A 26929-nucleotide genomic window follows, 5' to 3' on the forward strand; every position below is an offset into this window, starting at 1 on the left:
CAGCAGCTGCAATGTGATAGACAGGGCAAACTTGTGGTGGCTGCTGCTAAAATAATATTAACTTGGGTGATAATTTTGTATTAATAATGGGTCAGAAAGTAATCTTTGTTTAGCTTCTAAAGGTCGGCGCACCAGAAAAAATGTTGAGGACTCTGCACTTATTCTGCTCGAGCCAGTCAACATAACCCAGCACGAAAAATGTGTATGTTGTAAAAGGTTTTAATTGGTAGACTTTTCAGAAGATTCACTTCACAGTTACAGCTGCTCTGCATCACAGAGGCTTTCTAATTAATGCACCATCAAATGCAGCAACCTGCTTGTTTAACTGTTAAACAAGCAGGTTGTTGCATTTGAGTCAGAGTTGGATTTTCTATGATGTGTTCAGTAAACATCATCTGAAAAGTGACTGAACTTCCTTAAGTTTCTTGAAATTGTTTTAACCCTCATTTTTTTTGAAGTGTTTTCAGTTTTAAGACCAAATGGCAGAGATTCCCAGGAATTTAAAGAAGTCCAGTTGCTTTCTTTCTAAACTCCTTAGATTACTATGACCTGGATGAATGAGAACCTATACAGACATATTACCATGCACTTTGGGAGGAACATTCTTGAACTGCTGTGATATGAAAGGGAATCAAGAAAACTAGCAGATTATGGAAACCACCTCCACTTTAACCTCAAACGCAGACAGAGCAGACTTATTCCCAAGAGTTTGCACCATGGATCCACGGTCAGGGGACATAAATTGAAGTTGATTCTGCAGAGAGCACAAAACCAGCTTCAAAGTGAAAAGATAAGACACTTCTCAGAAGACCCTTATGAGGAAAACATCAAGGGAACAGTTTACCCTGCCCGGGATAGGGTTACCGGGGCCCCACCATGGAGCCAGGCCCGGGGAGGGTGCCTCAGGGCGAGTGTCTGGTGGCCGGGCCTTAGTCCATGGGGCCCGACCGGGCATAGCCCGAAAAGGGGACATGGGCCCATCCTCCCGCAGGCCCACCACCCACAGGAGGCGCCGTTGGGTGCATTGTGTGCTGGGCAGTGGCCAGGAGCGGAGGCCCTGGCGGACTGATCCCCGGCTACCAAGACTGGCAATTGGGACATGGAATGTCACCTCTCTGGTGGGGAAGGAGCTTGAGTTAGTGCGTGAGGTTGAGAGGTACCGGCTAGATATAGTCGGGCTCACCTCTACACATGGCTTGGGCTCTGGAACCAGCCTCCTGGAGAGGGGCTGGACTCTCTTTCAGTCTGGAGTTGAAACTGGAGTTGTTCGATCATAAGACTGTCCATAAGTGCACGTGGCACCAGGACGCCCTAGGCCACAGGTCGATGATCGATTTTGTTATCGTATCACCAGACCTGCGACCATATGTTCTGGGCAGTCGGGTAAAGAGAGGGGCTAAGCTGTCAACTGATCACCACCTGGTGGTGTATTGGATCAGGTGGCGGAGGAGGACACTGGACAGACCCGGCGTGCCTAAACGTGTAGTGAGGGTGTGCTGGGAATGCCTTGCAGAGGCCCCAGTCCGCGAGATCTTCAACATACACCTCCGGCAGAACTTCAACAGTATTCCAAGGGAGACTGGGGACATTGAGACCGAATGGACCATGTTCAGCATGTTCTTTGGCGAAGCTGCTGCAATGAGCTACGGCCACAAGGTGGTTGGTGCCTGTCATGGTGGTAACCCCCGAACCAAATGGTGGACACCAGAGGTGAAGGGAGCCACCAGGCTGAAGAAGGAGTCCTATTGGGCTTGGTTAGCTTGTGGGACTTCGGAAGGAGCTGACAGGTACCGACAGGCCAAGCAGGATGCGACTCAAGCAGTGGCCAAAGCAAAAACTCGGGTGTGGTAGGAGTTCGGAGAGGCCATGGAAAAAGACTTTTGGACTGCCTCGAAGAAATTCTGGCAAACCGTCAGGCGACTCAGGAGGGGAAAGCGGTGCTCTACCTGCACTGTGTATAGTGCTGGTGGAGCGCTGCTGACTTCAACTGAGAAAATTGTCGGGCGGTGGAAGGAATACTTTGAGGACCTCCTTAATCCCACTGAGGAGGAAGCAGAGTCTGGGGATGAGGGGGATGACCCGCCAATTTCCAGGGGTGATGTCACTGAGGCAGTTAAACAAGTCCTTGGTGACAGAGCCCCTGGTGTCCACCCCGTGTTCCTGAAGGCTCTGGATGTTGTAGGGCTGTCTTGGCTGACACGCCTCTGCAATGTTGCGTGGAGATCAGGGGCGGCACCCCTGGACTGGCAGACCGGGGTGGTGGTCCCCATTTTTAAGAAGGGGACCACCACCCCGGTTTTAGTCACGGTTTTAGTCTCGGTTTTAGTAACGCAGTAATGCAGCGTTCCTACAGGAAAGTAACGGTAATCTAATTAGTAATCCCTTTACTCCCTTTACTCGTTACTTAAAAAAAGTATTCAGATTACAGTAACGCGTCCATCTCTGGTTATGACCAGAAAAGAACTGACTTATTTCTGATGTTTTTTAATGATAATGAATGCTTTATTTATGGGTGGACATGTGAGTGGAGAACAACAAGGAGCCAAGGATGGAGCCCTGTGGAACACCCCAGAAATAAACAACTCATTTCAGTAATGACGTTTGAGCTGGAGTGTCATTAACAGTCAGTCCTGTACGTCTTTACCATACAACCCCAAGTTAGTAGTCATACTAAATAATTATGAATTTTTTTTCTGTTGTCAGGTGGCAGACTGTATAGTCATATTATTCTGGTTTTGCATTAAGTAATTGGATGCACTCTGTCCTATCGACATATGATAGGCCTGCTGCAGTCACAAAGTTTCTAATTGTGCTGGGACTGCCCATTAACTTCCACTGGACTCCCAGTGGAAGTTAATGGGCAGCCCAATTTCCTGATTCTTCATGATCCTTCATGTATGACTAGTAAAAAACACTCATAAGGGATTTCTTCTTTCAGGAATCAGGAAGAATGTGCAGCATGAATGTTAGACAGGAAACCCATAAACTGTGTGCCTGTCTGGACCTATTTACTAACACGACATGTTGTTGTTTTCTCAGTATTGTTGTAGAGTTTACCTTCACTTTACAATGCAAAATGTCTTGAGGCAACTGTTGTTGTGATTTGGTGCGATGTAAGTAAAACTGAGTTGAATTGACCTGAATTGCTCATATTGTCATGATAACTTAACCAGATGTTGGGAAAAATAGGCGGCCTGAAAGTAAGTTTACATTTCACACAGACAAGCTTTTACCCACTACAGATACACACAGAGGTATGAAAACAACAACTTCCTGTGTTTTGTGGTATTAAATGTGCAGGATGTCAGTTTTTTTCAGCTGGCTTGTCGGAGACAGGAAACTAAACTGGCATTCGGGGGTTTGCTGCTTGTTGACAGACATTAAGGGACAGTCGAAGGGTTTTAAATGGACATCTGCATCCTGGTTACAATCAGGTTTTTAAAGCAGTGCTTTTGTACTTCAGAAACCTAGTTTTGAGGTACACAGTATGACAGCAAGAGGAAAAGTGAGGGTGCTATTCAGGTGTATAATGCTGCAAAGACAGAGTTCCAGCCAGGTGACAACGACTGAGGAAGCATGAACAAGAGTGAAGGTTAAAGGTTACAGGAAGCCAGGATCTTAATGCAAACAAGTGCAAGTTAAATGAACAAAGTCAGATTGATTTCAGATTAACAGTTGCAGGAAAGAGAGCTTGATCGATCTAATTTATACATCACAGGGGCCTGCTAAATTACCACACTGTAACTGGATACTAATATTTATTACGCGTGGTTTTGTATGCATACTAAAATAATTTTAAAGAGCATTTGATCCTTCCCAAAGAGGAATAAACAGAAATAAAATTTTTCTTAAATGTGAGTTTATCATGCAGATCATTTGTGCTTATAATAACCTGTTAAAGGCCCCTAATAAGCCAAGAAAAACTCTGATCGGTTATACAAAGATATGCAGAACTAACATGTTAACACGTTAAACCTTGTAACAGAGTTAATCATGTTCATCTAGACGTACTGTCTTCACTGACACCACACAGGCTGTCCCTCTACTAGATGAAAATCTGGTATGTGGTGAAGCTGTTTTCCCCCCTTTCTTAAAGAAACCACTTAAATGCAAGTGAGACGTTCAGGTGTTTCGAAGCAATTTTTCCCCACACGTCACTTTTCACATGCGTGAAATCTTTCAAAGTCAGTCTTTGGTGGTTGATTTATCAACCTGAGTAAAACAACAACAACAAAAACTCTGCTTTACATTATTTGACTGAAAGATAAACTGACACAAATAAAGGATGTCTGAGTAAACAAACAAAAAAAACATGTTGATTATTTATTTTCAACTCATGAAAAACACAATTGTGCATTTGAGCTTTATTGATTAAGGAAATGATTGAACTAAGTATGAAATATGATGAGTGGTCACTTTTTTAATACATAGTTTTTATGTAATTCAAGTTCCTTTAACGCTAACACTACATTATAAATGCATATCTATATTTAATGTACATCACCCACTAATAACGGCCTGTTCTTATTGCATATTGAATTTTATTATTTTCATTTGTTAGTAATAGTAGTTCTACACTACATGAAGGGTTATGCGTGAAAGCCACTAATCAAAGAAATGTATCTGCTTAAAATAATTATATGGGGAACATGAAGGATTTTCTGGCTTAAAATAGATCTTGGGGGCGGAGGTGTGACGTTGTGCATAAGTACCATAGTTAAGACACATTGTCAAGGCAGAGAGTGTGTTTCCTGTTATTTCTAGGAATTCAATACACAGTTGTGTATTTTTGGATGATTTCCCTTTAGTTGAAAGTCACAACCTCTTGTGGAGCACCCACAATTTCTGTATGAATGAAAAAAAAACCCTGTAATGGTGAATGCTCATATTAAACATACAAACCTGTCAGACTGCTCCAAACACTTTATTACACTTTGATTCTTGGCTCTGTATGACATCATTAAAAAGGGTTATCCCAGGCACACTACTCTGTCTGTGAGCCAAGACACCCCATCAATCTGGTGTTCAGATCTTCTACTTGTGACGTGTAGCAAATCAAATATGATCTTAAATGCATTGAGGAAATCAATGACTGGTTGTGCCACAATTTTCTCCAGCTAAACAAAAACAAAACTGAGGTAATAGTCTTTGGTGCCAAAGAAAAACGATTACAGGTCACCAGAGAACTTCAATCTATACACCTAAAAACCACAAACCAGGCGAGAAATTTGGGTGTAGTGATGGATGCAGACCTAAACTTAGAAAAACACATTAAGACAATAACAAAGTCAGCTTACTATCACCTCAAGAATATATCAAGGATAAAAGATCTGATGTCTCAACAGGACCTGGAAAAACTAGTCCATGCATTCATCTTTAGTAGGCTTGATTACTGTAACAGCATCTTTACAGGTCTACCTAAAAAATCAGTCAGACAACTACAGCTCATTCAGAACTCTGCTGCTCGAGTCCTCACTAAGACCAAAAAAGTGGACCACATCAGTCCAGCTCTGAGGTCTTTACACTGGCTGCCTGTCCGTCAGAGGATAGACTTTAAAGTTCTGATGCTGGTCTATAAAGCTCTGAATGGTTTAGGACCAAAATACATCAATGACCTCCTGACCCAGTATGAACCTTCCAGATCCCTCAGGTCATCTGGATCCGGTCTTTTATCAGTTCCCAGAGTCAGAACCAGACACGGAGAAGCTGCATTCAGCTTTTATGCTCCTTATATCTGGAACAAACTCCCAGAAAGCCTCAGATGAGCTGAAACACTCAGTTTATTTAAATCCAGGTTGAAGACTCACCTGTTCTCAGCTGCATTTGAATAAAGCACCAAATCCACACTTTTAAGCTTAAATTTCAAAACTTACATTTAACTACTGATTTTATCTACTGTTCTGATTTTATCTGTTTTGATTTTATATACTGTTGTTTGTTTGTTTGTTTGTTTGTTAATTAGTTAGTTAGTTTATTTGCTTGTTTTATTCAATTTTAAATCATGCTTTTTATTTGTTCTTGTTTCTAATGTCTCTGTAAAGCACTTTGAATCACCTTGTTGTTGAATTGTGCTATACAAATAAACTTGCCTTGCCTTGCCTTGCCTTAAAGGGGGAGGAGCTAAAAAAGGTTGTTTCAGACAGAGGATGAACTCTTCTAAATTGTGAATCCTGCAAAAGCTGCTATAGTAGAGTCCTTAAAGGACATATGAAGCTAGAACTGAGTACTAAAGTTTCCCTTTTGTACGTATATACATAATTTAAAAAAATCACCACAAACACAATTTTTCTGTGAAAGTATTCTTTATTATTGTGTTACAGGCTTTATCTGCACAGCACCTGTCACGCAGTTTCATGCAGTTGAAAGTCTTTCACGGATGACTGAACATCTTAAAAACACTGATGGAGAACGTCTGTAGGTGACAAAGATTGACTCATAAAACACATGTGAGGGTTTAGAAAAAACTATCTGTAACCCTCCCACACATCAAATAAACCACTGCAGACTACTACACTGTAGGAGGTACTCAGAGGACACAAATAGACATTGAGCATTGGAAACAGCGTGCAAAACGAACACACATTTACCAAAAAAACATCACAAAATCAGTGTGTTGTACTATCCACCCATTCTCTTCTTATGCCTATCAGGGTCACAGGGTGTCTGGCGTTTGTGTTTTGTTTTATTATTTCCATAATAAAGCCACAGTACACTTTCATTGGGCAGAATTTTAAAGCCCTTTTGATGCTGGACTCATTCACATGCAGTGGAAAAAGGAAGCAGTTTTTCTAGTTAGTGATCAAAGACTTTATCGTTACATTTAGATAAAAGTAGAAGCAGCTCAATAGCTGCCAGTTTGCATATCTCATGTTTTGTGGTTTTGCACCCTTCTCCTCAGCAGATGAGCCTCCTTTCTTTTAAAATGAGCAAATGACTACTTCGTCCGCAGCAGCACTAAGCATCATCGTGATTCTGAGCCCAGGCTGTCCTGGTGTACTACTTACCTCACAGAACTGCTATCATAGAGAATACTGTAGTGTTCAAATGTAAAATTGGCTTTATGTGTGCTGAAACACTCCGTAGTTCTACATTAGCGGCACCTGTAGAAGCATTTCTATGAAATGGGCCTATCAGTGAAATATTTCAATTTCTTTCAAGTTCAGTTTTATTTATATAGTGCAATAATAGGAAGAAACCTCCAGCAGAACCAGGCTCAGGGAGGGGCGGGCATCTGCTGTGACTGGTTGGAGTCGAGGTTAGGAAGACAGGACAAAGAAATGCTGTGGAAGAGAGGCAGAGATGAATAATATTTAAATGCAGGGAGGTGTTTAAACACATAGTGAGTGACAAAAGGTGAGCGAAGAAGAGGAACACAATGCATCATGGGAATCCCACAGCCGTGTAACTAAGGGTCACCTGATCCAGCCCTAACTGTATGCTTTATCAAAAAAGAAAAACAAGTAAGCCTACAATCTGAGAGCAAAGTGCTTTAATGGGGTGATACAGTACTATAAGGTCATTAACAGAAGATGGGGTCTGATTATTCAAGACCTTCTATGTGGGGAAAAAATTGAGGAATTTTATAATAAATATTAAAACACAGACAGCAGATTTTGTTATGTAGACCTCAGTTTCAGTAAACAAATTCACAAATTCTTCCTCTGGCCTGTTGGAACAACAAATTTGAGTAAATAAGAAATTTCTGGTACATTTTCATTTTATTGTAAAAGATAGTTTCTTTCTTAATGTCAAATGTTTGCTTTGTTTTTGCTTTGTCGTTTATGGGAACTAATGTCTTTTCACACCTTAGTTTTGTTTTAGTTAACTGTAATAGTCTTGCTAGTTTCAACTTGCAGAACATTTGATACATTCACACCTTAAATGTGCTATATAAACCTGAACAACATGACATTTCACAGTGCCGTACATATAACGCGTGTGTGTGTGTGTCTGTTGCGGCAGCGTTGACATGACTATATAAACAGCTGTGCATAGAAAATGATGTAGTGCAAGAAATAAATGGAAAATATTTTTCAGGTTTGCTGTAAACATGTGTGCAATTTTAAGTAGCACAGACTATAAAGTCACCACGTGATGTTTTGAGGTCAGAGGTGAGAAATGATCTATTGAGTATCCTTTAAAGAGTGTGAACAGAATTAAGAGTAGTTTCTGTGCTGTGTACAAATTAAAAGGCATCATTGCATTACGTGCCATTTCATTATGTACAGTTTACTGAAATGATGATTCAGTTGGGCAGAGGAAGATATCCGAGGATAAAACATTGGACTTTATCAGATGATCAAAATAAATAATCTCCAGATTAAATGATAAATAACATTACTCACAAAAAGAAATGCAAAGAGTAATCTGAATTACAGACAACATGAAAAGAAAAAAAAATTCTAATTGTCTAGCAAAGTTAGACATAAAACAACAATTATGATACCCAGACAAACCTGCAGGACTAAGTCAGAACCTAAGACTCACGCTTTATCGCTCTTCTCACCTACTGATCCTTTTCTTAGTTTCAGAATTACGCTTCAGACCGAAGACAGTTCAGCCTCACTGCCTGGCTGTTTTTCAGTTGCGGCACAAAAATGTTAATTTTTAATAACTGATATCTGTGTTTCAGCAAGAGTGCATTTTTTTCAGCAAGAGTGTATTTAAAAATACAATCAAAGTTTAATGAAAGGCATGCAAACCTAAAAGAGTCTGGGGAATTAAACTGCTGCTTTTTGGCGGATAAAACTGCAGAATAATATAGTATGGGCTAATTATGCAGTGCTAAACATGCCATATCAGCATTTGTCACAGTGTTTCTATCAGTAGTTGTCACATTAAAAATGGAACATTTGAACTGCTGTCATAGAGAATACTGTAGCTGCATGTGTGTTAAACACTGTGTAGTTCTTCATTAGGGGCACCTGTAGAAGCTAATTCAATTTAATAACATGGCTGTATGATAGGTAAAGTTATAGTAAAAAACACAAACACAGAGTGATTTATAATAAAACATCACAGCCTTAAAGAATACAAAGAAAAAATGCAAAGAAAAAAAAAGGTTTAAAAAAGTCTTTTTCTAATAAAATATGTTGAAGGTTACGTTTTTACAGTTTCTTTAGGAACATCGTATACTGCGCCTTTTGTGGATCAATCAATCTATCATTGTAGAAAATAACAGATGTGATAAAAATAAAACTGAGACTTTAACATCGTTTTATAACTTGAAATCCACTCTGAAGATGCCTGTTTCTGTTTCTCCACCTTTACATTTGTTGAATCCTCCAGAGAGATTTATCTGTACTTATATCACTGTGAGGAATCACAAGGTCAGTCAGCTTATGGAGGTCTTATTCTTGTAAAATAGGTTCGTATCACTGAAATATTTCACACGTGATAAAACCAGGATTGACTCATTTAGTAATGTATTTTCTTTATGCGTGCCAATTTTAATAAACTACAAATATGTCTTACACACATTTACCTGCAGAATTTTTCAAGGCAGTTTAGCAGCATGACAGTGACTTACTTTTATAAAAGGGATGATGTCGGCCTTTAAAAATTTAGAAAGTTTATAATAAATATTAGTGATTGCTGATGAGGTCAGGAACAATTCATTAGTTATTCATTAAAATAAATAATAATGTAATAATAACATTAAAATATAATTTTTTGAAACTTTGAAAAGCTAGACATAAAAGACCAACGGTGATACCTGGAAATCTGCTGGTTTTGGAGGAAATTGTTTTATATATATATACAAACACTGAATTTTGCCATAATTGTATTCTAATAATCCATTAATGTCTAAATTATCCAAAGTCAACACTGCACTTAATATTATTTTGTTATTGGAAGGTTATTGTTATGTGATGATGTTACGATTTTTTTTTTAAATGCATAGTAAATTATGAGACTCAGTTGACATACTTAGCTGCTTAGCTACAGGCAGTTGTTGGGATCCCAAACTTGTTAATGGTCTTCAAAAAATATAAACCAATGAAAATTTGCACATGTTACACACTGACATGGTGTAGATCTTATTATAACACAGTAACAGACAATTAAATGTTCACTTTTTCAAAGTGAGACTGAAAATGTTTTCCTTTCGATTTTTGGTAGATCGTAGTCATTTATTGACCCTTATTGTCACATCGCCAAGCACTTGACTAGACCTGTCTTTAAAGACCTATATTTAAAGACAAGTTAAATTGAGAATATTTTTTACAATTACTGGTCGGATATCATTGGTGAAAAAGATATAAAGTTCTTCAGATATGCAAATTCAAAAGTTGGAAGTGAAGAAAAACGAGCCAATGACTGTTGAGAGGTTGTTCACAGGTTGAGTAGTAGGTCACCACTTTCACATCGTTTGCACCAACCACACGTACAAACATGCATGGAGGTTTGCAATCAGAAGTTAACTAAACCACACTGAGGATTAAGGATTGACAATGTGCGAGCTCAGCTGTCAACATGCCAACAAGTTCCCATCAGCAGAAACAGTGCAGAGAAACCTATTGTACAACTTTCTCATGGCCTGCAAAGCAAACGCTGTGGTCTAATCGCTGTTAACGCCTCCACAGCGATCAGACAACTAGTTTTGCATACCCGTATAAATATGCGTTCCTGCACATTTAAATCAGTCAGTTGATCTGACCCATTTCTCGAATGATGGGAAACGTAATTAAACTGGTAATACTGCTTAATTGGATTCTAGAGCAGCTCGAGTCCAGAATGGAGTTAATGATGTTGCAGCCTGACGTCATTTGGAATAATGGATGCAAGCGCACATTAGGGGTTATTTTGTAATGTCAATATTGACTTCATTTATTTATCCTACTTTACTTACACATAATTCAGAAGATTTAGATTTTACAGCAGCATGAGCTTTGGCATTTCTTCATTTGCACTGGTACAGTGCAGCACAATGCAAACTTCTCCATTTGGCCTACAAAATTTCCACTGAACGTCTTGCTAACCTAAAGCATCAAATGCATCGATACTGAAATAAAGGGTAGGAGTTAAGCTGTGTAAATGGCATGGCTAGGGTGACCAAATTACAACAAATTAAAAGTGGGTCAAAGACTGTGGTTCTGTGGGACCAATGGTTAGCGGTGAAAAATTTGCACATCGTGTTGCTCACTGGAACAATATACAGTGTTTATCTGTTTCCCCCAGGTTTTAACAAACAAACAGAAGCCAGTGATTGCTTTCATAGTCTGCGCCACTCTGTGTTACCTTTGTTGCATTGCAGTTGCAACATATCTATGCATCTAAACAAACGTCTATCTATGAGACATGTTTACTTTTGCAAAGTGTCTGAATATTCTTCTATATTAGATAATCAGACTAGCTATGTCAAGGACCACAATAAGGCCTATCACTTTCTAAGTATCACACCTTCACTCAGGGAAACTACGAGGACTGAAAATTAGACTCCGCGTGCTTCAAAGGGTTGTCTTTAAAAGTTTTATTCAATAAATAACCCAGAGAAGACTCCATTACTGTGCACAATATGATCTAGTTGCTAATCTATGACCTAAAACAACTTAATAAAAATCACTTGTATTTGTTGTTAGTGCTTTCATGACTAAAATCTGAAATATTAGGTTGAACATGAAACTTCAACACAAAGTTTGAATACGAAACTTCTGGTGGTTCTGAAACCACTTGAAGTAACAACTTTCAAAAAACAAAACGTAATTGCAAATTTGTATTTTGGGCATGTTGATTGTCTTTACATTTAATATAAATTTAAAATGTAAATTTTGTTTTAGGAAGAGGTGCAGAGAAATATATTTTGTCTTAAACAACTTTTGGAAAACATGAAAGGCAGACTGAAGACTGATGAGTCAAAGCCCGAGAATTGAAAAGTCGTTTGCATACAACATACTTTAAACATACTCTGCTATCATGTATCGAAATAAGATACAAAAGATTTAACACTAGAACATGCTGAAGAGTCATGTAGCATAAGCTAAATTCTAGCTAGCTGGCTAAAACTTTCGTTTTTGCTAATATTATTAGTAGCAAAATTCTAAACAATTGCAAATGCTTATTGGACAGCTTCTCATATTATTTTACCAGCTGATGTGGTCCATGATAATTTATATTAAATGGTATATAACAAAGAAGCAAAGATGTAACCTTTAAAGTGAGGTAAATTTATGTGGCGTATTTGGCTAATGGGTTGTTAATTGCAGGTCATTATCCAATGAGAATGAGGTAGTTGTGTTAGGAAAAGCAAATGAGCTTTTCGAAACTATGAACAGTCATTTGGAAATTACAGTGATCTTTGAAGAAAAGTAGACTAGTTCCCAGTGAATATTGATTATAACTTTTGCTTGGAATAATTGCTGATTATTTATTTCGGTGGGCAATGATAATGCTAGATCAGCTAGCTGTAACTTGGCTATGCAGCATTCATCAGGTCTAATCACTTTGTACTCGGGGATAAAGCAGGGGCATTTCCAGAGCAGGTAGCAGTGCCACGTACGTTTTTAGGCCTCGGTCACGTAGGCCTAAAGCCCTCCTGCAACCACCAGTACTGAGGGGGGAAAGGGTATTCCCTGAATAGTTATGAGTGGTTGCGGGAGGTTGCTAATGTCAAACAAAGAGGCATACAGTGCTGTCCTGAGAACCTCCTTACAATTACTTTAGTCACCTACAGGTTGCTGGGATCATCAGTATGGAAGATGCTAACTTGTCTATAAACGCTTGCAAACTACTCATCAAGCTGCAGTGAAAAGTGGGACGCAAACCAGAAATGAAACATTTTTTCCTTTCACAGTAAACTCTATACCTTTGTTAATGTTTTGGTTTTGGTAAGAAGGCAAAACTTTTACAGTAATCAGTATTTATGTCTGATGAAATTTCTAAAACCCCTAGTTTTGTTTTTGGTCATCTTCCTTTACCACCTCGTCGACAACCAATGCTCTTGGTATAACCTATATATATATATATATATAGCAGTCGATGTACAACATACATAACATCATCCAACATGCACGGAGTCTTGTGGCTCATCACTTTTTTAGCTGACTGACAGTTGATCTCATGTCTTAAGGTGTCAATAATAACGGTTCTGTGGTGGTTACACAGAGAACCTTTGGTCTCACGAGGGATGACTCTGAGTTTGGTTTGAGAAAAAATGCTTGACTGAGTTCACAAGTTGAGAGACTTATGTGGCCAGGGTCCTCAAATGATCATAAACTCTCGAAACGAAGCAGGCAGAGGTTATGAACTGGTCCTGGCACCAGTATGCAGTCACGCCCCAAGATGTGGTTTGTTACGTTTGACCTGCCAGTTGAACCTACAGCAAAATGCATTGTAATATTCAATCTATAACAAGAACAAAGACAAATTTTGGGAAATAACCTGTATCTAAAAAGGCCAATTCACATTATTTTTTTCTCTACTAACCTACTATCAGGATGATTCAACATGATCATACACAGATTTTCAAAACAGAAGCTTCATTGAGCTTTTATATATTTTATTTTAATTTAGAGCTGAATGAGCATTTATTGAAATAAGCTGCATATATAAGTGAATAAAAGAGAACAGAAAGAAGCCACAGCATGCTAGGGAGTCGACTTTGTATGAGAGAACAAAGCACTGATAGGCAAAACCCATTCTAATGATTTATCTAGATTGCACTGTTTTAATAAAGCCAAGGTACCATAAAGATCTATGTGAATCATCACAGTCGGTTCACATCCTCCTGAGGAAACAAACAGCTGGGGTACGGCGAGGTCAGCAAAACACAGATTGTGTTTCATTGGTTAAGGTTTACCCCAAAGGCGTGTTTTTAAACATGAGAGTTTCACTGATCTCTCCAACTGCCACAGGAGGAGCACCAAGGACATGCTCAACACCTCTAATAGTACAGGTAAGGGCTCTAAGACACGTAACTATAAAAAAAAAATGCAAAATGTAAGCTAAAAGACAATGCTTTCACATGTTTTGATGTGCAGATGCATATATGTAACAGTAACTTTACAAAGAACCAAATTTAGTGATTTTAATCAGTTTGCTGTGAAAAATCCACCAAGTTGAAATGTCTGGGAGTGTGGTTGTGGTTCATAACAAATCTGCAGCCACATATGACTCATAATCACTTGATTTGTGAAAACTATACCAAAGGTATGACTACCAAATTGTCAGAATTATTTCTCCCTAACCATAGAAGTGACTGTAAATTGTAAAGCATAAGCTGGGGGTTTACTCCGTCACAATGCTATTAGAAAGATGTATGCTTCAGTTAAAAATATAGTATTCTTATTTGCTACACTGATGATAAAAATATGAAACTGGCTCTTGAAAGCTGCAGGCCGACATGAAAATGTGTGAAATATAACAACGCCTGCCTACTCAAATAAAGCATTTTTGAGTTTGGTGGGGTTGTTCTCACTTTCAGGTTGATTGTAAGAGGAGGTAAAAGTTTCCTGATATTGTGACGTAAGGCACAGTATTCTGTTGTTGTTAATAAAGATTAAAAATAATAATTTTAGTGCAAAACATATTTAGAGTTCAAACTGAATCAGGGAAAAATCCATGACCAATATAAATGTCTTGTTTTTTAAAATGCAAAGTGCAACAGCAAGAAAAATGTTTCAGTTTGTTTAAAATCCACCCAAAAAATAATTATTCTTCTCTAAATATTTCATGACAAACCATTTGTAGACAAATAGCTGTAGCAGCGGCACAAATGCTGCACATCCTTTGCGGATAAAAGTATATCCGTGTTGAACATTGCATTGTTTTTAAAAATTTATAAACAAGAATTTGATAAGCCTTAAAACCAAAAAGAAAAAAACCCCAATTTTTTGTTTTACTTTTTAATTTAACATTAAAGTTTAGGAACGTTGCCCATAATTCTTTTTATTTAGACGTGAAGTCTTCATCGCCTCATCAACATAAAGAAAATCAGTAGCAAATTGAAAAAGCAGCAAAAAGTACTGCTGTGTTATATCTGGTGCTTCCATGACTAAAATCTGAAATAAAGGGATGAATTTAACGCCTCTAATGTGCCAAGAAACCCACATCCCAATGTTTACAAAACAGTCTTTTGGATGTCCAAGTTCTTCAGATTTTAGTCTTTTAAATTGAATCAAAATTTTAAACCATAAATGTTGCGATATATATAATTTGTCTTTTATGCATTTACAGAGTAAGCCCACTACTGAGAAAAGAATTAGCTCAAAGGCAGATTGAAGGCTGACGTGTCAAAGTCAGAGAAGACGAACAATCAGTGGCACGCAAAGTGCTGTTATGAGTGTTAACCCAGGCATTGAAATGCACAGTAATGTTTTGTATATTTTATAATATTTATAAAATGCTGTCTTATATAAACACATACGTAGAATATGAATTAGCATGGACCAGGAATATATCCAAGTCCGCTCCTTTGTCCATCGTTAGAGAGCGATATTTAAAGTAAGCAGCTTGCAAACCTTACTTTTAGCGGTCAGTGCTGTTAAACGCTTTAATTTACGTGTATTACTAGATTATGTTTTTAAGTAGTTAAATGCGGAAAAAACACATCTACTAGAACAAATTAGTGTGCAGAAAGGGGAAAGTTTTTCTTATTTTATTAAATTACACATGACAAGGTTATTAATGCAGGCTTTTTCTTTCAACCCTGACCCTGTATGAACTAGAGAGAGCTAATATTGCTAACAAATTATAGTGTTCTGTATGTCAGACATCTCCATTCGCCCAGACGTTTCTAATAAGGGAGATTTTCTGTTAAGTATTGCACATGACTTACATTATTTCGAGTATTGAAAACTTTACTCCCATCCTGACTGATTCCACATTTAACTGCAACCCTCACCTAACTCACACTTTAAGAGCAGAAAATCACACTGGCACCAAACCCTCTGACACTAGCCCGTCTACACGTTTTCCTTTTCCTCTTACCTTAATGTGTATCCCCACCATCAAACCGACAAGTTAAGAGAAGAAACAGGATTGCTGTAATAAACTTAACATTGTGAGCAGCCTGTTCAAACAGGCACATCGCTGAAGATGAAATGATAAAAAGGTGATTGTGGAAACTGTCTATAAAGGCTGTTAGCACGCGACACTGACTGATCTGTAAACCTTAAGCTACCCACGATTTCCCCTGTACCAACGACCTGATGCCAGTGTCACGCAACATGCTACGAAATGACTAAAATATCACAGCCGCCTAGTCAGACTGAAGAGCTTTGCTGCAGATCTCTCACTTTCAACCTGATTGTAAAGGGGTTGGTATTTCCTGATATCGTGACGTGCAGGGCAAAACATTGCTCAAAATCAGCCCCGGCTTCATGTAAAAGGAGCACTGCAGTTTTTGAACAATAATAAGTACTCACGCAAGCTGGTCTTTCTGTGGCATTTTGGAGAAGTACAGAATGACTCAAGACATTCATTACAGACATGTCAAAACAGCAGGAAGTTTTTCATATGCAGTCTATTTGCCCACAACTGACTGCTTTAACTTTATGTTGTAAATAAAATGCAGAAGGCAAAGTCTGTTCAGGAAAATTTCAGGTCCAATCTTTAGTTATATGTTGCCGTTGCACTCAACTCCATGCTTGCTTACTCTTTATTAAAGCTTAATATCATGGCCTGAAATGACATGGCCCTGCAGCTGTTGGGGTGTTATCAGTGAATAGTTGAGATGTGCCCTCTACTATATGAAAGGAAACACAACTCATAATGGGGGGAGTTTTTCAAGCAGCACATTGTCGTTAGCTGCTTCACAAGAGGGTCCTGGATCCATAAGAGGACATGCTTGGGCAGGTTTTCTCCTGAAACTCTGTCTTAGCCCAGCACCCTCATGCAAAAAAGATTAGAAATCTTCTTTGCATGAGTTTCACTTCCTGCTTAGATAAATGTTAATAAATGTTGCAGTGGTGCAGCTACAAATAATAGAGGGAGGAGACAAAAACCACAAGTCAGAGCAGCTGTTTAGTAACCAGCTTTCTGGTTGTAGTTTGTGTACATAATTACTGACAAGAGTAAGCAGAATAACTCACTTGATGAACAAACATTTAGAAATTGAATGCATACAGGCTATAAGAACAGCAGCGACTACAGGAATCAACATATGACCGTAAATTTCCTGTAATATCAGGAAATAAGCTAATGTACTGAAGGGCCTTTTGGAAAGACCCAATCAATAGTATACATGTCTGCTGACCATGTCCCTCAAGTACCGACTTTGAATTTATGACCCAAACATGTCCTTATTAATCTGTCATAATAAGTGTCAGTCTTACAATCACAAACCAAATATAATCCTGACCTGGTGGTGGCCACAGAGTGTGTCTGAGCCCAGTTTATTCCAATCTGTTTGCTAGTTTTCAAGTTGATTTACTGAAAGGCAAAAAATGTCAGCCTCTTGTTGCTCCAAGAGCAGATGTGGGCAATTATTTTTTCCCTAGGGACCGCATGTGATACTGGGATACTTTAGGCTTAAATGATACAGTTAGCCCCAAATTACGTGTGAAAGTTAAAGTGCCCACAGTGTAGGGGAAATGCTGAGGATCACCAATAGTATTTATTTATTTATTTTAATAATTCTTTGACTTACAAGTTTTATTTTCTCCAACAGCAATGCCTGACTTTACTACAGAATATGACTTCTTGAATATAATTAATGACTCATATTCCGAAGATTATCCTGACAATGAAGACTGGTGTGAAGCTGATGACCACCAGGAGGACGTCATCAAAACCTTCCAAGCTTGCGCTTTCACCGCCATCTTCCTGCTTGGCGTTGCAGGAAACTCCCTGGTGATCGCCACCTTTGCTCTCTACCGCCGCTTTCGACTTCGTTCCATGACCGATGTCTTCCTGTTCCACCTGGCGCTGGCTGACCTCCTCCTGCTCCTCACACTCCCATTGCAGGCCATTGACACTCACCAGGGTTGGATTTTCTCCTATCATCTCTGCAAGATCATGCGTGCAACCTACGCCATCAACACATACAGCGGGCTGCTGCTACTGGCATGCATCAGTGTCGACCGCTACATGGTAGTAGCACGAGCGCAGGAAATGCTCAGGCTGCGCAGCCAAATCCTAAAAGCTGGGAAGCTCACTGCCGTGGGGGTATGGCTTGTTGCAGTGGCTCTAAGCATCCCTGAAATCTGCTTCTCGGGGGTTTCAAACAGCTTCTCTGGGAATTCAAGCAACAAAACTGAAGCGTACTGTGTCATGCAAGTAAGTGGTCAAATAAGACTGGTTCCCAGTGGCGTGATCATCACCATCTTCTGCCTGTCCCTCGCCATTATGGTGGCAAGCTACACTTCGATTGCTCGAGTGCTGTGGGAAGGGCACGCACATCGGCGAGGGAAGCAATGGCAACGGCAGCGTACACTGAAGCTGATGGTTGCCCTGGTGCTGGTTTTTCTGGTATTCCAGCTGCCATACACTGCGGTGCTGTGTCGCAAAATGTTTGGCCCGTTCTGTGGTCTGATGTTGGAGTACATCACCTGCACGCTGGCGTACACCCGCTGTTGCCTCAACCCTATCCTCTACGCCCTGGTAGGTGTGCGTTTCCGTCAGGACGTGTTGAGGCTTATCTACGATTCAGGCTGCCCATATCGCAATCTGGTCGTGCCACAGACGGTGAACTCCACATCAATCTCCGCCTCCTCACCTGCTCTCACCGTGCTTTCGGCATGCTCTCCAACATCTCCCGATGGTCCCGTTGCCTTCAAGTTTTCGGAAACCAAATAAACTCTGAGTGGACGATGAACTGCTTTGCATATATTGTATTATATTGTATTTTTTATATTTCGTACAGCTGTTATGAAGAACCAAAAATTTAAATAAACATTATTAGAAATGGAACATCTTATATTCAGTTGTTGGTAACTTGTTGGTAAGTCAAGCTGAATGGGTCACCCCATGAAAAATCAATACGTTTGTCCTACCTGACCCCTTTAGCTCTATATAGATATATATTAGGGGTGCAACAATACTCGTATCGATATTGAACCGTTCGATACAGTGCTTTCGGTTCGGTACGCATGTGTATCGAACAATTTTTTTTATTTATTTTATCAACTTTTCTTCTGACGATGCTGTCTGTGTTGAGTGCTCAGTGAATCTGCGTTCGACTACTCCGCCCGCCTAGGCTACACTGTCGAGTGCAGATCCACTGAGCGCAGCGCAAGCTAGCAAGACAGAAGCTAAGCTCGTTGTAACATGGCAACTGCCTCAACGCTACCCGAAATTGAGCCTCCCCCACCCTCATTCAGATCTGGCGTTTGGAACTATCTTGGTTTTCATGTGAAGCATGACCCTGATGGTAAGCGCGTCATGGACAAAAGTAAAACAGTATGTATCTCAATTGGTGGGAACTAGTGCGTTAGCGCAGTTAGCTTGTTGACGCCGTCCAGCCCCACGCACGGGGCGATCCGCCGTAACTCGTTAACGGAGATTTGCTGCGTTATGGCGTTAATGTCATTTTAACGAGATTAACGCTGACAGCACTAGTGGGAACACAACAAATATGACTGCACATTTACGCCGACATCATCCTAGTGCAAAGACAAGTGGAAGCAGACAAAAACAACAAGCACGCATGCTACAAACTTTACCCGAGTCCTTTAGACAGCCGTTAGCACAGGATTCTCCTTATGGGGACCTGATATGTTTAATATGCTGCTGAGAATATAGCCCAGAAGAAGCGTATAGTATAGCTTTTATTTTGTAAAGAGACATTTCTCTGTAATAAACTCTCTTTTCCAAAGATGAGTGATTCCACCATCAGATAGATTTTTAAATTATTATTATTTTGCTGTTTCAGCATCATTAAATTCAAAAACTACTTTTGAGTTAAATATATATTTATAATTTTAATAAATGACAAATTAAAAAGGCATGAACATTTTTTTCTATCGAAAAAATATCGAACCGTGACACCAAAGTATCGAACTGAACCGTGAATTTTGTGTATCGTTGCACCCCTAATATATATATATATATATATATATATATAAATTATTTTTATTTTATTTTTTGCTTTTTCAGTGTCATTTCAAACCTAACAAACTTCATGTAATTCTAGAAGATTAACCCTGCACCAAAAAATAGGTAAAAAGGAGATCTTTCATGTAACACCTTGTCACATCCAACCACCTATCCCAGATATGACCAGTGATGGCGCTGTTCCTTAAAAAAAGTAACATATTCCACATGACTTTTTTTTCCATTTTGTTGAGTAACGCCGAACGTTATTTATTACTCATTGGAAAATTGATTATTTCATTCATTACACTACTCTGCATTACGTTTGTGTTGACCCGTAACATGATCTGAATGTATTGTCACATAATTACCAGTAAACTTTAAGCTACAGCTCCACCAACCAACCCAAATCCCTATCCTTTTTTTTTTTTTTTTCAAATCCCTATCCTGATGACGACACACATTATGTATGAACACACAACTGACAACACAAAGTGGCAGTGAAAGCCTGAAGAGACTTCAAAGCTACGATCTTACAAACCTGATGTGTCATCAGTGAAGATCAGGATCCAGCCGTAAGCATTAGGAGGGCCAGCATCGCCAAAGCATTCATAGCATGAAGACAATGTTTGAAAAAAGGTTACTGTACAAAAACGCAGCTTATTTGAAGATAGACCACAGCTTAGTTATATGTGCTGTTATTCACCGCAGTATACAACGGGGTGACTGACAAGACTGTCAAATGTTTGTATGTAAATATCCGATGTTCTTACTTCATTCTTACTGTGACTCTGTAGCCCAATTATTCTTGCTTTATTTTGTTTGTTTGTTTTGTATAAATTACAATAAAGTTTCATTTTAATTTTGTAGATATTTGCCTTAAGACTTGCTTTTTGTTTGAATCAACGCCTTACGGTATATTTTAAGAGCTATAGCAGATCTATAAAAAAACCAAAACCTTTCAGAAAGGGGTTGAAACAGCCAGTGAAACCTTTGAACACATTTTGTCTCTTGAATTATTTTAGTGTGTTTGATTTACCCAACAAAAGCATGTAACTAGCATGATTAAATAATCTGCATTAACAGACTCCGAGGCAGAGGAACTAGTTGAAGACAGTTTGGTTAACTTTTAGCAGAACTACATTACCCAGCATAAACAGAGTTTCTAATTTAACTCACACTCTCTACACTTCTGGTTTCACTGGGAGTTCTCACAAGATAGTCCAAAATGAATGAAGCTGTTGTCTAAAATGTTACATTTAGGGCATTAACTGTATATTTTCTTTCATTAAAATTTCATGTTGCTTTTGATTTAAGGGGTTGACACAACAGATTTCTATGGGTTTTATGAGTGTCAGCTATTTTAAAATAACTTTTTTGAGAATATTTACCTTTTAGATTAGGTTTAATTACACAGACCTTCCTTTTACTTTGGCCTTCAAACCAGAATATTTATATTTGCAGGTCTTATTGAATAAATTCAATAGAATTAGGACAGTAAGAGATAATACATTTTGCCAATAAGAAATATAGAGATGCATGTTTTTGGAGAAATTTTAAAAAACTTAAGAAAGCTCATTTGTGAGTAGGAATGCAAAAGATCTCACTGGTTCTATCAGCTTTTCTCTTCCTGCAGAATTCAGAGCTGACTGGATTTGGCTGACCTTTAGTCTTGTTTCACTCTTTGGTGACACAATAAATCCTCAGAGCTTAGAGGAGTGTTAAGTTTCCAGTCATAAAATTACTCAGAGATTGGTTGAGTGTCAGTTGAACCATTCACAGAAATGAACACCAACCCCCCTCTCATTATCCGGCTCTACAGACTCATCATTAGTACGGCTCGTCTGCCATGACTGGTTGGGAGCTAGAGAAAGGGAAGAGACATGAAAAAGAGAGCATAGGCAGCGACTGATGAAGAGACAGAGAACACAAACAAGCCAAAGTGGTATACATACACATGGGGAGTGAAAAATAATAATGAATTGCCATAGTTAAGTTAGAAGTAATGAATGCATGAACTAGTTTTTGAGTATCACCCTGCAATAGAATGCTTCCAATTTTAGAGACAGTGCACGGATGAAGTAAAGCAGTGCTACATATTTGTTTAATATCTGCATTGGAGGACATGTCTTCATCAAAAATGACACCAAGATTCTTCACAGTGTTACTGGAGGCCAACGTAATACTATCCAGGATGGCTATCTGGTTGGCTGGAACGTTTATATGACTTTTAGGACCAAATATAATATTCTCAGTTTTGTCATTATTTAGTCATTCAGGTCTTTGTCTCTGAGACATGCCTGTGTCATGTGACTTCATGGACAGAAATAACTCATCATCTGCAAAGCAATGAATATCTATGGAGTATTTTCTAATAATGTAAACAGAGTTGGTGCTTGCACAGATGATTCAAACCACTGCAGCACATTTCCTTTAATAGCAGCTTGCAACAGTCAAGCTCTGTATGACATTGTTGTGATCGGCAGTGTCGGAAGCTGCAACGAGGTCTAGCAGAACAATCAGACATGAGACGCTATAAGATTAGTTGTAACCTTCAGTAGTGCCGTCTCTGTGCTATGATGGATTGTGAAACCTGACTGAAACTCTTCAAATAGACTGAGGTCTGTTTTCTTTCACCACTGACAAATACGGAGGCTTTTTTGTAGAGCAACAAACTATTTTTCTGGGCCAAAAAACATCTCTTATACTAGTGCAATATCATTTCTACTCCAGCTTTAAGACGTGCATTTGTGAGTTATACCCCGGAGTCAGGCACTTCTGATTTATTTTTTATTTTTTTGTAGAGGAGCCACAATATCTAAAGTTGTACGTACTGCTCTGCAGTAATCTCGTAGTGGGAGTAGGATTTAGGTACCTGCATGTGTTGGCACTGAAAATGATAAAGAGGGAAGGTTTTTTTACAGCACTTTCAGAAATACATATAGCGTACTACAGTTCTTTGAGCTAAAATGAAATGTTATTGAGAAATGGTTTTCAATGTTATTTTCCATGTCACATGTCAGGACAAAATCCACAGTGTGACTAAAGCTGCGAGTGGGCTCATTGACACGCCAGCTGAGTCTAAATCATAAATAAAAACCTGGTGTTGAGTTTGTTTTTTTCAGTCTCTACATGAATGTTAAAATCAGCTACTGTCATTTTTTCTCTGAACTGAGCACAGATAAAGATCAGACAGAAATCAGACTGGAAACTCTGCGTAAGGGCCAGCTGTGACGATAGACGACAACAAATAGAACTGGGTCCTATTTTTCCATTTTAAGACGAAGAGTCAGTCAAATAAATCAAAACCTTGTCTGAGTCTACAGTGAATTAATAAGCTGGAACGTAAAATTGTTGCTATTGCTCCTCTTGTACCTGTGCTTCAAGGATTTTTTCTAGCATTTTCTTTTTGTTTTAGGTGGACTGGGAGCAGACAGCCTCTGGGGTTTGAAGTAACCGTCATCAATCTATTGGAATAAATAACGTTTTGAATTTGCGATCTATGCCTGTTGTAAGTGGTGATTAGACTGGAGCAAAATATCTGGCAGTGGTTCACTTTTCCTTCCACTTTTCCTCTTGCCTGGCTGCTCCATATTCCATTTATTTCCCAGCATACCCACTATCTCTTCCCTGCACATGTCCAAATTATCCCAGCCTCGCCTCTCAAACCTCTTCTTATCGAAGCCTCTGGGAAGAAAGGCTTTTCGGACTTCTCTAACCACATTGTTGCTGTCACTCATGCTGAGTCCTACTGATTGAAAAATCTATTTTGCAAACCTTGGTCTTAACATTTTTCACAAGACTTTTTAGTCACTTAGTTTTCTGCTAGCTCACTGGATAATGAGAGGTTAATCACAAGCACACTCAGACACACCCCTGCTACTGACTGAAGTGACGACTAATGTGATAGATAAAGCAAAATATTCTAAACCACGTTCGCAACAGTATGTTTTAGACCAAAAGAGCTCTTCAGTCATGCAAACACGAACTTTTCATAGTTGAAGGAAAGGAGAGTATTGCTAAATATACAATGATAAAAATTATTTCTTGCAGGTGGTTTCCTCCTAGCTGTTGCTTTCTCTCTTATAGTAAATGGGCTGATGTCAACAACATGTAACTTTGAGGGTAACTATCTGTAAAAAACAGGGTTATAATTGTAACAAGAAGTAACACCTCCACTGACCAAAAGAGGAAAAAAACATTATGAAGTTCGCGCCTGCAGAGGAACGTTCATATGCCGAAACTATCCTGTTCTGGTAACTGACATTACCGTGTCATTGTGTTTTGTTTTGGGGTTTTTTGTTTTGTTTTGTTTTTCTTTTGGGGGGGGGGGGGGGGGGGGTCTCTTTGTTGAGTTGATCCTTACCAGGCACACACACAGGGTCAAGTTTCTGTAATTCCAAACAGCTTTATCTTGATTTCTATCAAGGCCTTCACAGACTTAAGCACAGCCACTGGTTGAGTAACGTTAACCTCAAAGTCAGCCTTCGATGGGGATTTTTTTTATCTACCAAAGAGAGGCAAGTTTACAGCGTTGATCTGAATAAACCAGATTCTGTACCCACAGCACAAGTAATATAAGTACACACACACATGTTACAGTGGCTATCATCAAAGCTCGCTGAGGCTCTGTTTTAGTCACAGAAACTGCAGGCATATTTGCAACTGTCTCTCATTCTCTCTCCACATCACGCTGCAGTTAGACAGGTTTACCTTTTTCATGCATTCCTCTCATCTATATGTGCCTACACACGTTTTTCTTTTATAACCTGCGGTACCAGCATGTTTTTCAGAGAGAGGTTTGGTGGTTTTCGCTGCTCCCCAAACATGTTAAAGCTGCAACTTGTGAAGCTGCTCAGCTCTGGTGATAACAAAAACAGGAACATCCCAAACAGGAAAGTCACAGTCTGACGCAAGAGCAGCCACACAGGTCTGAAATTTCACACAGCTTTGGATGACAAGATGAAAGAATGCAGAAGTAAGTTTAATTGTTGAGGAGGATAAAACTGAGATTATTGTACTTGACCTTGAAATTTAGTATCTAAGCAGATACTTGCTCGAATTCAAAATCCTGCTCATCACAAACAAGGTCTTGAAATATCAGGCTCAAGACCTCATACACTGAACACCTTCACTTTCAGACTGTAGGCTTACTTGTTCCTAGAGTATTTAAAAGTAGAATGGGAGGCAGAGTCTTCAGTTTTCAGGCCCCTCTTCTGTGGAACCATCTTCCAGTTTGGATTCAGGAGACAGACACTATCTCTACTTTCAAGTGTTTCTTTTTCAGTCACCTTCTTCACTCACTATGTGTTTATACACCTCTCTGCATGTAATTCTTAATTATTATTAAAGACACAGCATGTCTTTGTCCTGTCGTGTGACAAGAACCGGTCACAGCAGATGAGGCTTCTTCTAGAGGTTTCTTCCTGTTAAAAAGGAGTTTTTCCTTCCCACTGTCGTCAAAGCAATTGCTCAAATTGAATTAAAACACTTTTTGACATTCTTTTTCAAGTTTGCATGATTAATAGGTCAGTTTTAACAAACAAACAAAAATCGTTTCTCTGCAAACGGCTGGACTGAAGATGAGTGAAAAAGTATTCAATGTTTCTCAAGACCACATTTTGAAAAATTACAAAATTACCAGCTGCTTGGAAGCAAAACCCAAGACTTGCATTATACTGTTTGAAGCTGTGTGACGCAGGTTTAAGATCCCATGCAATAAATACGTAAACCCCCCATCAGCTGTTAGACCTGAAGACGTCTTCACATTAGAGGTAATCATTGAGATTCAGAAATGACTGAGTAATATAAGTTGAATAAGCTTAGATTGTATTTTATCGACATGCAAAACAAGCAGATTTCAGAAAACTACAGGATGTTATCATGCTTACATTAGGCCCTCTTAGATTTTCTATTACAAGAATTTCCATCTACACACAACACGTAGGTGACATTTCAATAAAACAGGAGCATATTAATCCTCTCATAAGTTGTTGCACCATAATCCCGCTAAAGTCAGTCTAAAGTGCTCTGTGTGACAGAAGTCGATTTGTATCAGCTACCAGTGTGAAACTTTCCTGAAGTCAGTTTCATGGCTTAGATAATTCGTATCTGATCAAACAACACATTTAGCAGTGGCCAAAACGGAAAGTTGAAAAATTGCCTTCGGTCCTCGGTTTTCTGTGGTTTGACAAGAATCCCATGTCATCATTAGTCCCAGTGGCCACAGTACAAGAAAAAAGCAGCGTGGTCACCGGAGTTGTTTATCACCCTTCAGCAGGTGGCTGGAGTCACTTCAGTTTTGAAATGTCTAACCACACACTCATTTGCAACACATGAGAAAGAAGAAACAGAAGGTCATAAAATATCTTCTGCTTTTCAGTTAGTTTTTTTTTTTCTTTCAAGCAACCGCAGAATGCGTTCATGCTGATCGTTTCCACGCAATTAAACAAAAGCCTGAACTATGGGCGAGCGAGCTGAGAGGTGAATTTCATTTTCTAAAATGCATTTTTTATTTCAGTGCAAATTTGTACATAAGGCACGCACATTTTCCAGATGTGCGTGCCGATCAGATACATGCTTATGAATCAGGTTATCAATGTGTTTCTGTAATCTCACACAAAAACATGGATGATGTTGTTATAGTAGGATTAGGACTTTTACTTGGAGACTAAATACTTCAAAAAAATCTATTTGGAATAAAGCAGTGTTTACATTTTTGTGTAGTGCCACATCTGTATGAGGAGCATGTGCATGAGCCTGAAATGTTTTCACCACTGTTTTTATTTCTGCTCAAACACTCTGATGTCCTGTGGTCCCCGTTGTCTTTTACTTGGTTCACCACTTGTGTTGTGCATGTGAGCACCCGTGCCTGCCATCTGCACCTTTATTTAACATGTAAAATTGAAAAGTGTCTATAGGGTTTTGTATCCACCAGAGAGGTTTTGGCCTTTCACCA

General features: G+C 39.0%; 1 protein-coding gene across 1 annotated transcript; it reads left to right on the top strand.

Annotated features, from left to right (window-relative positions):
- The first annotated feature begins 13856 nt into the window (after positions 1–13856).
- On the top strand, positions 13857–18958 carry ccr10 (chemokine (C-C motif) receptor 10). Its single transcript, XM_026177708.1, has 2 exons — positions 13857–13894; positions 17609–18958. The coding sequence occupies exons 1-2, from the start codon at positions 13870–13872 to the stop codon at positions 18733–18735; spliced, it is 1152 nt and encodes a 383-aa protein (XP_026033493.1). The 5' UTR covers positions 13857–13869; the 3' UTR covers positions 18736–18958.
- The last annotated feature ends 7971 nt before the right edge of the window (positions 18959–26929 follow it).

This window comes from Astatotilapia calliptera, chromosome 8 (assembly GCF_900246225.1).
Source record: "Astatotilapia calliptera chromosome 8, fAstCal1.2, whole genome shotgun sequence".
Classification (NCBI taxonomy): Eukaryota; Metazoa; Chordata; class Actinopteri; order Cichliformes; family Cichlidae; genus Astatotilapia; species Astatotilapia calliptera.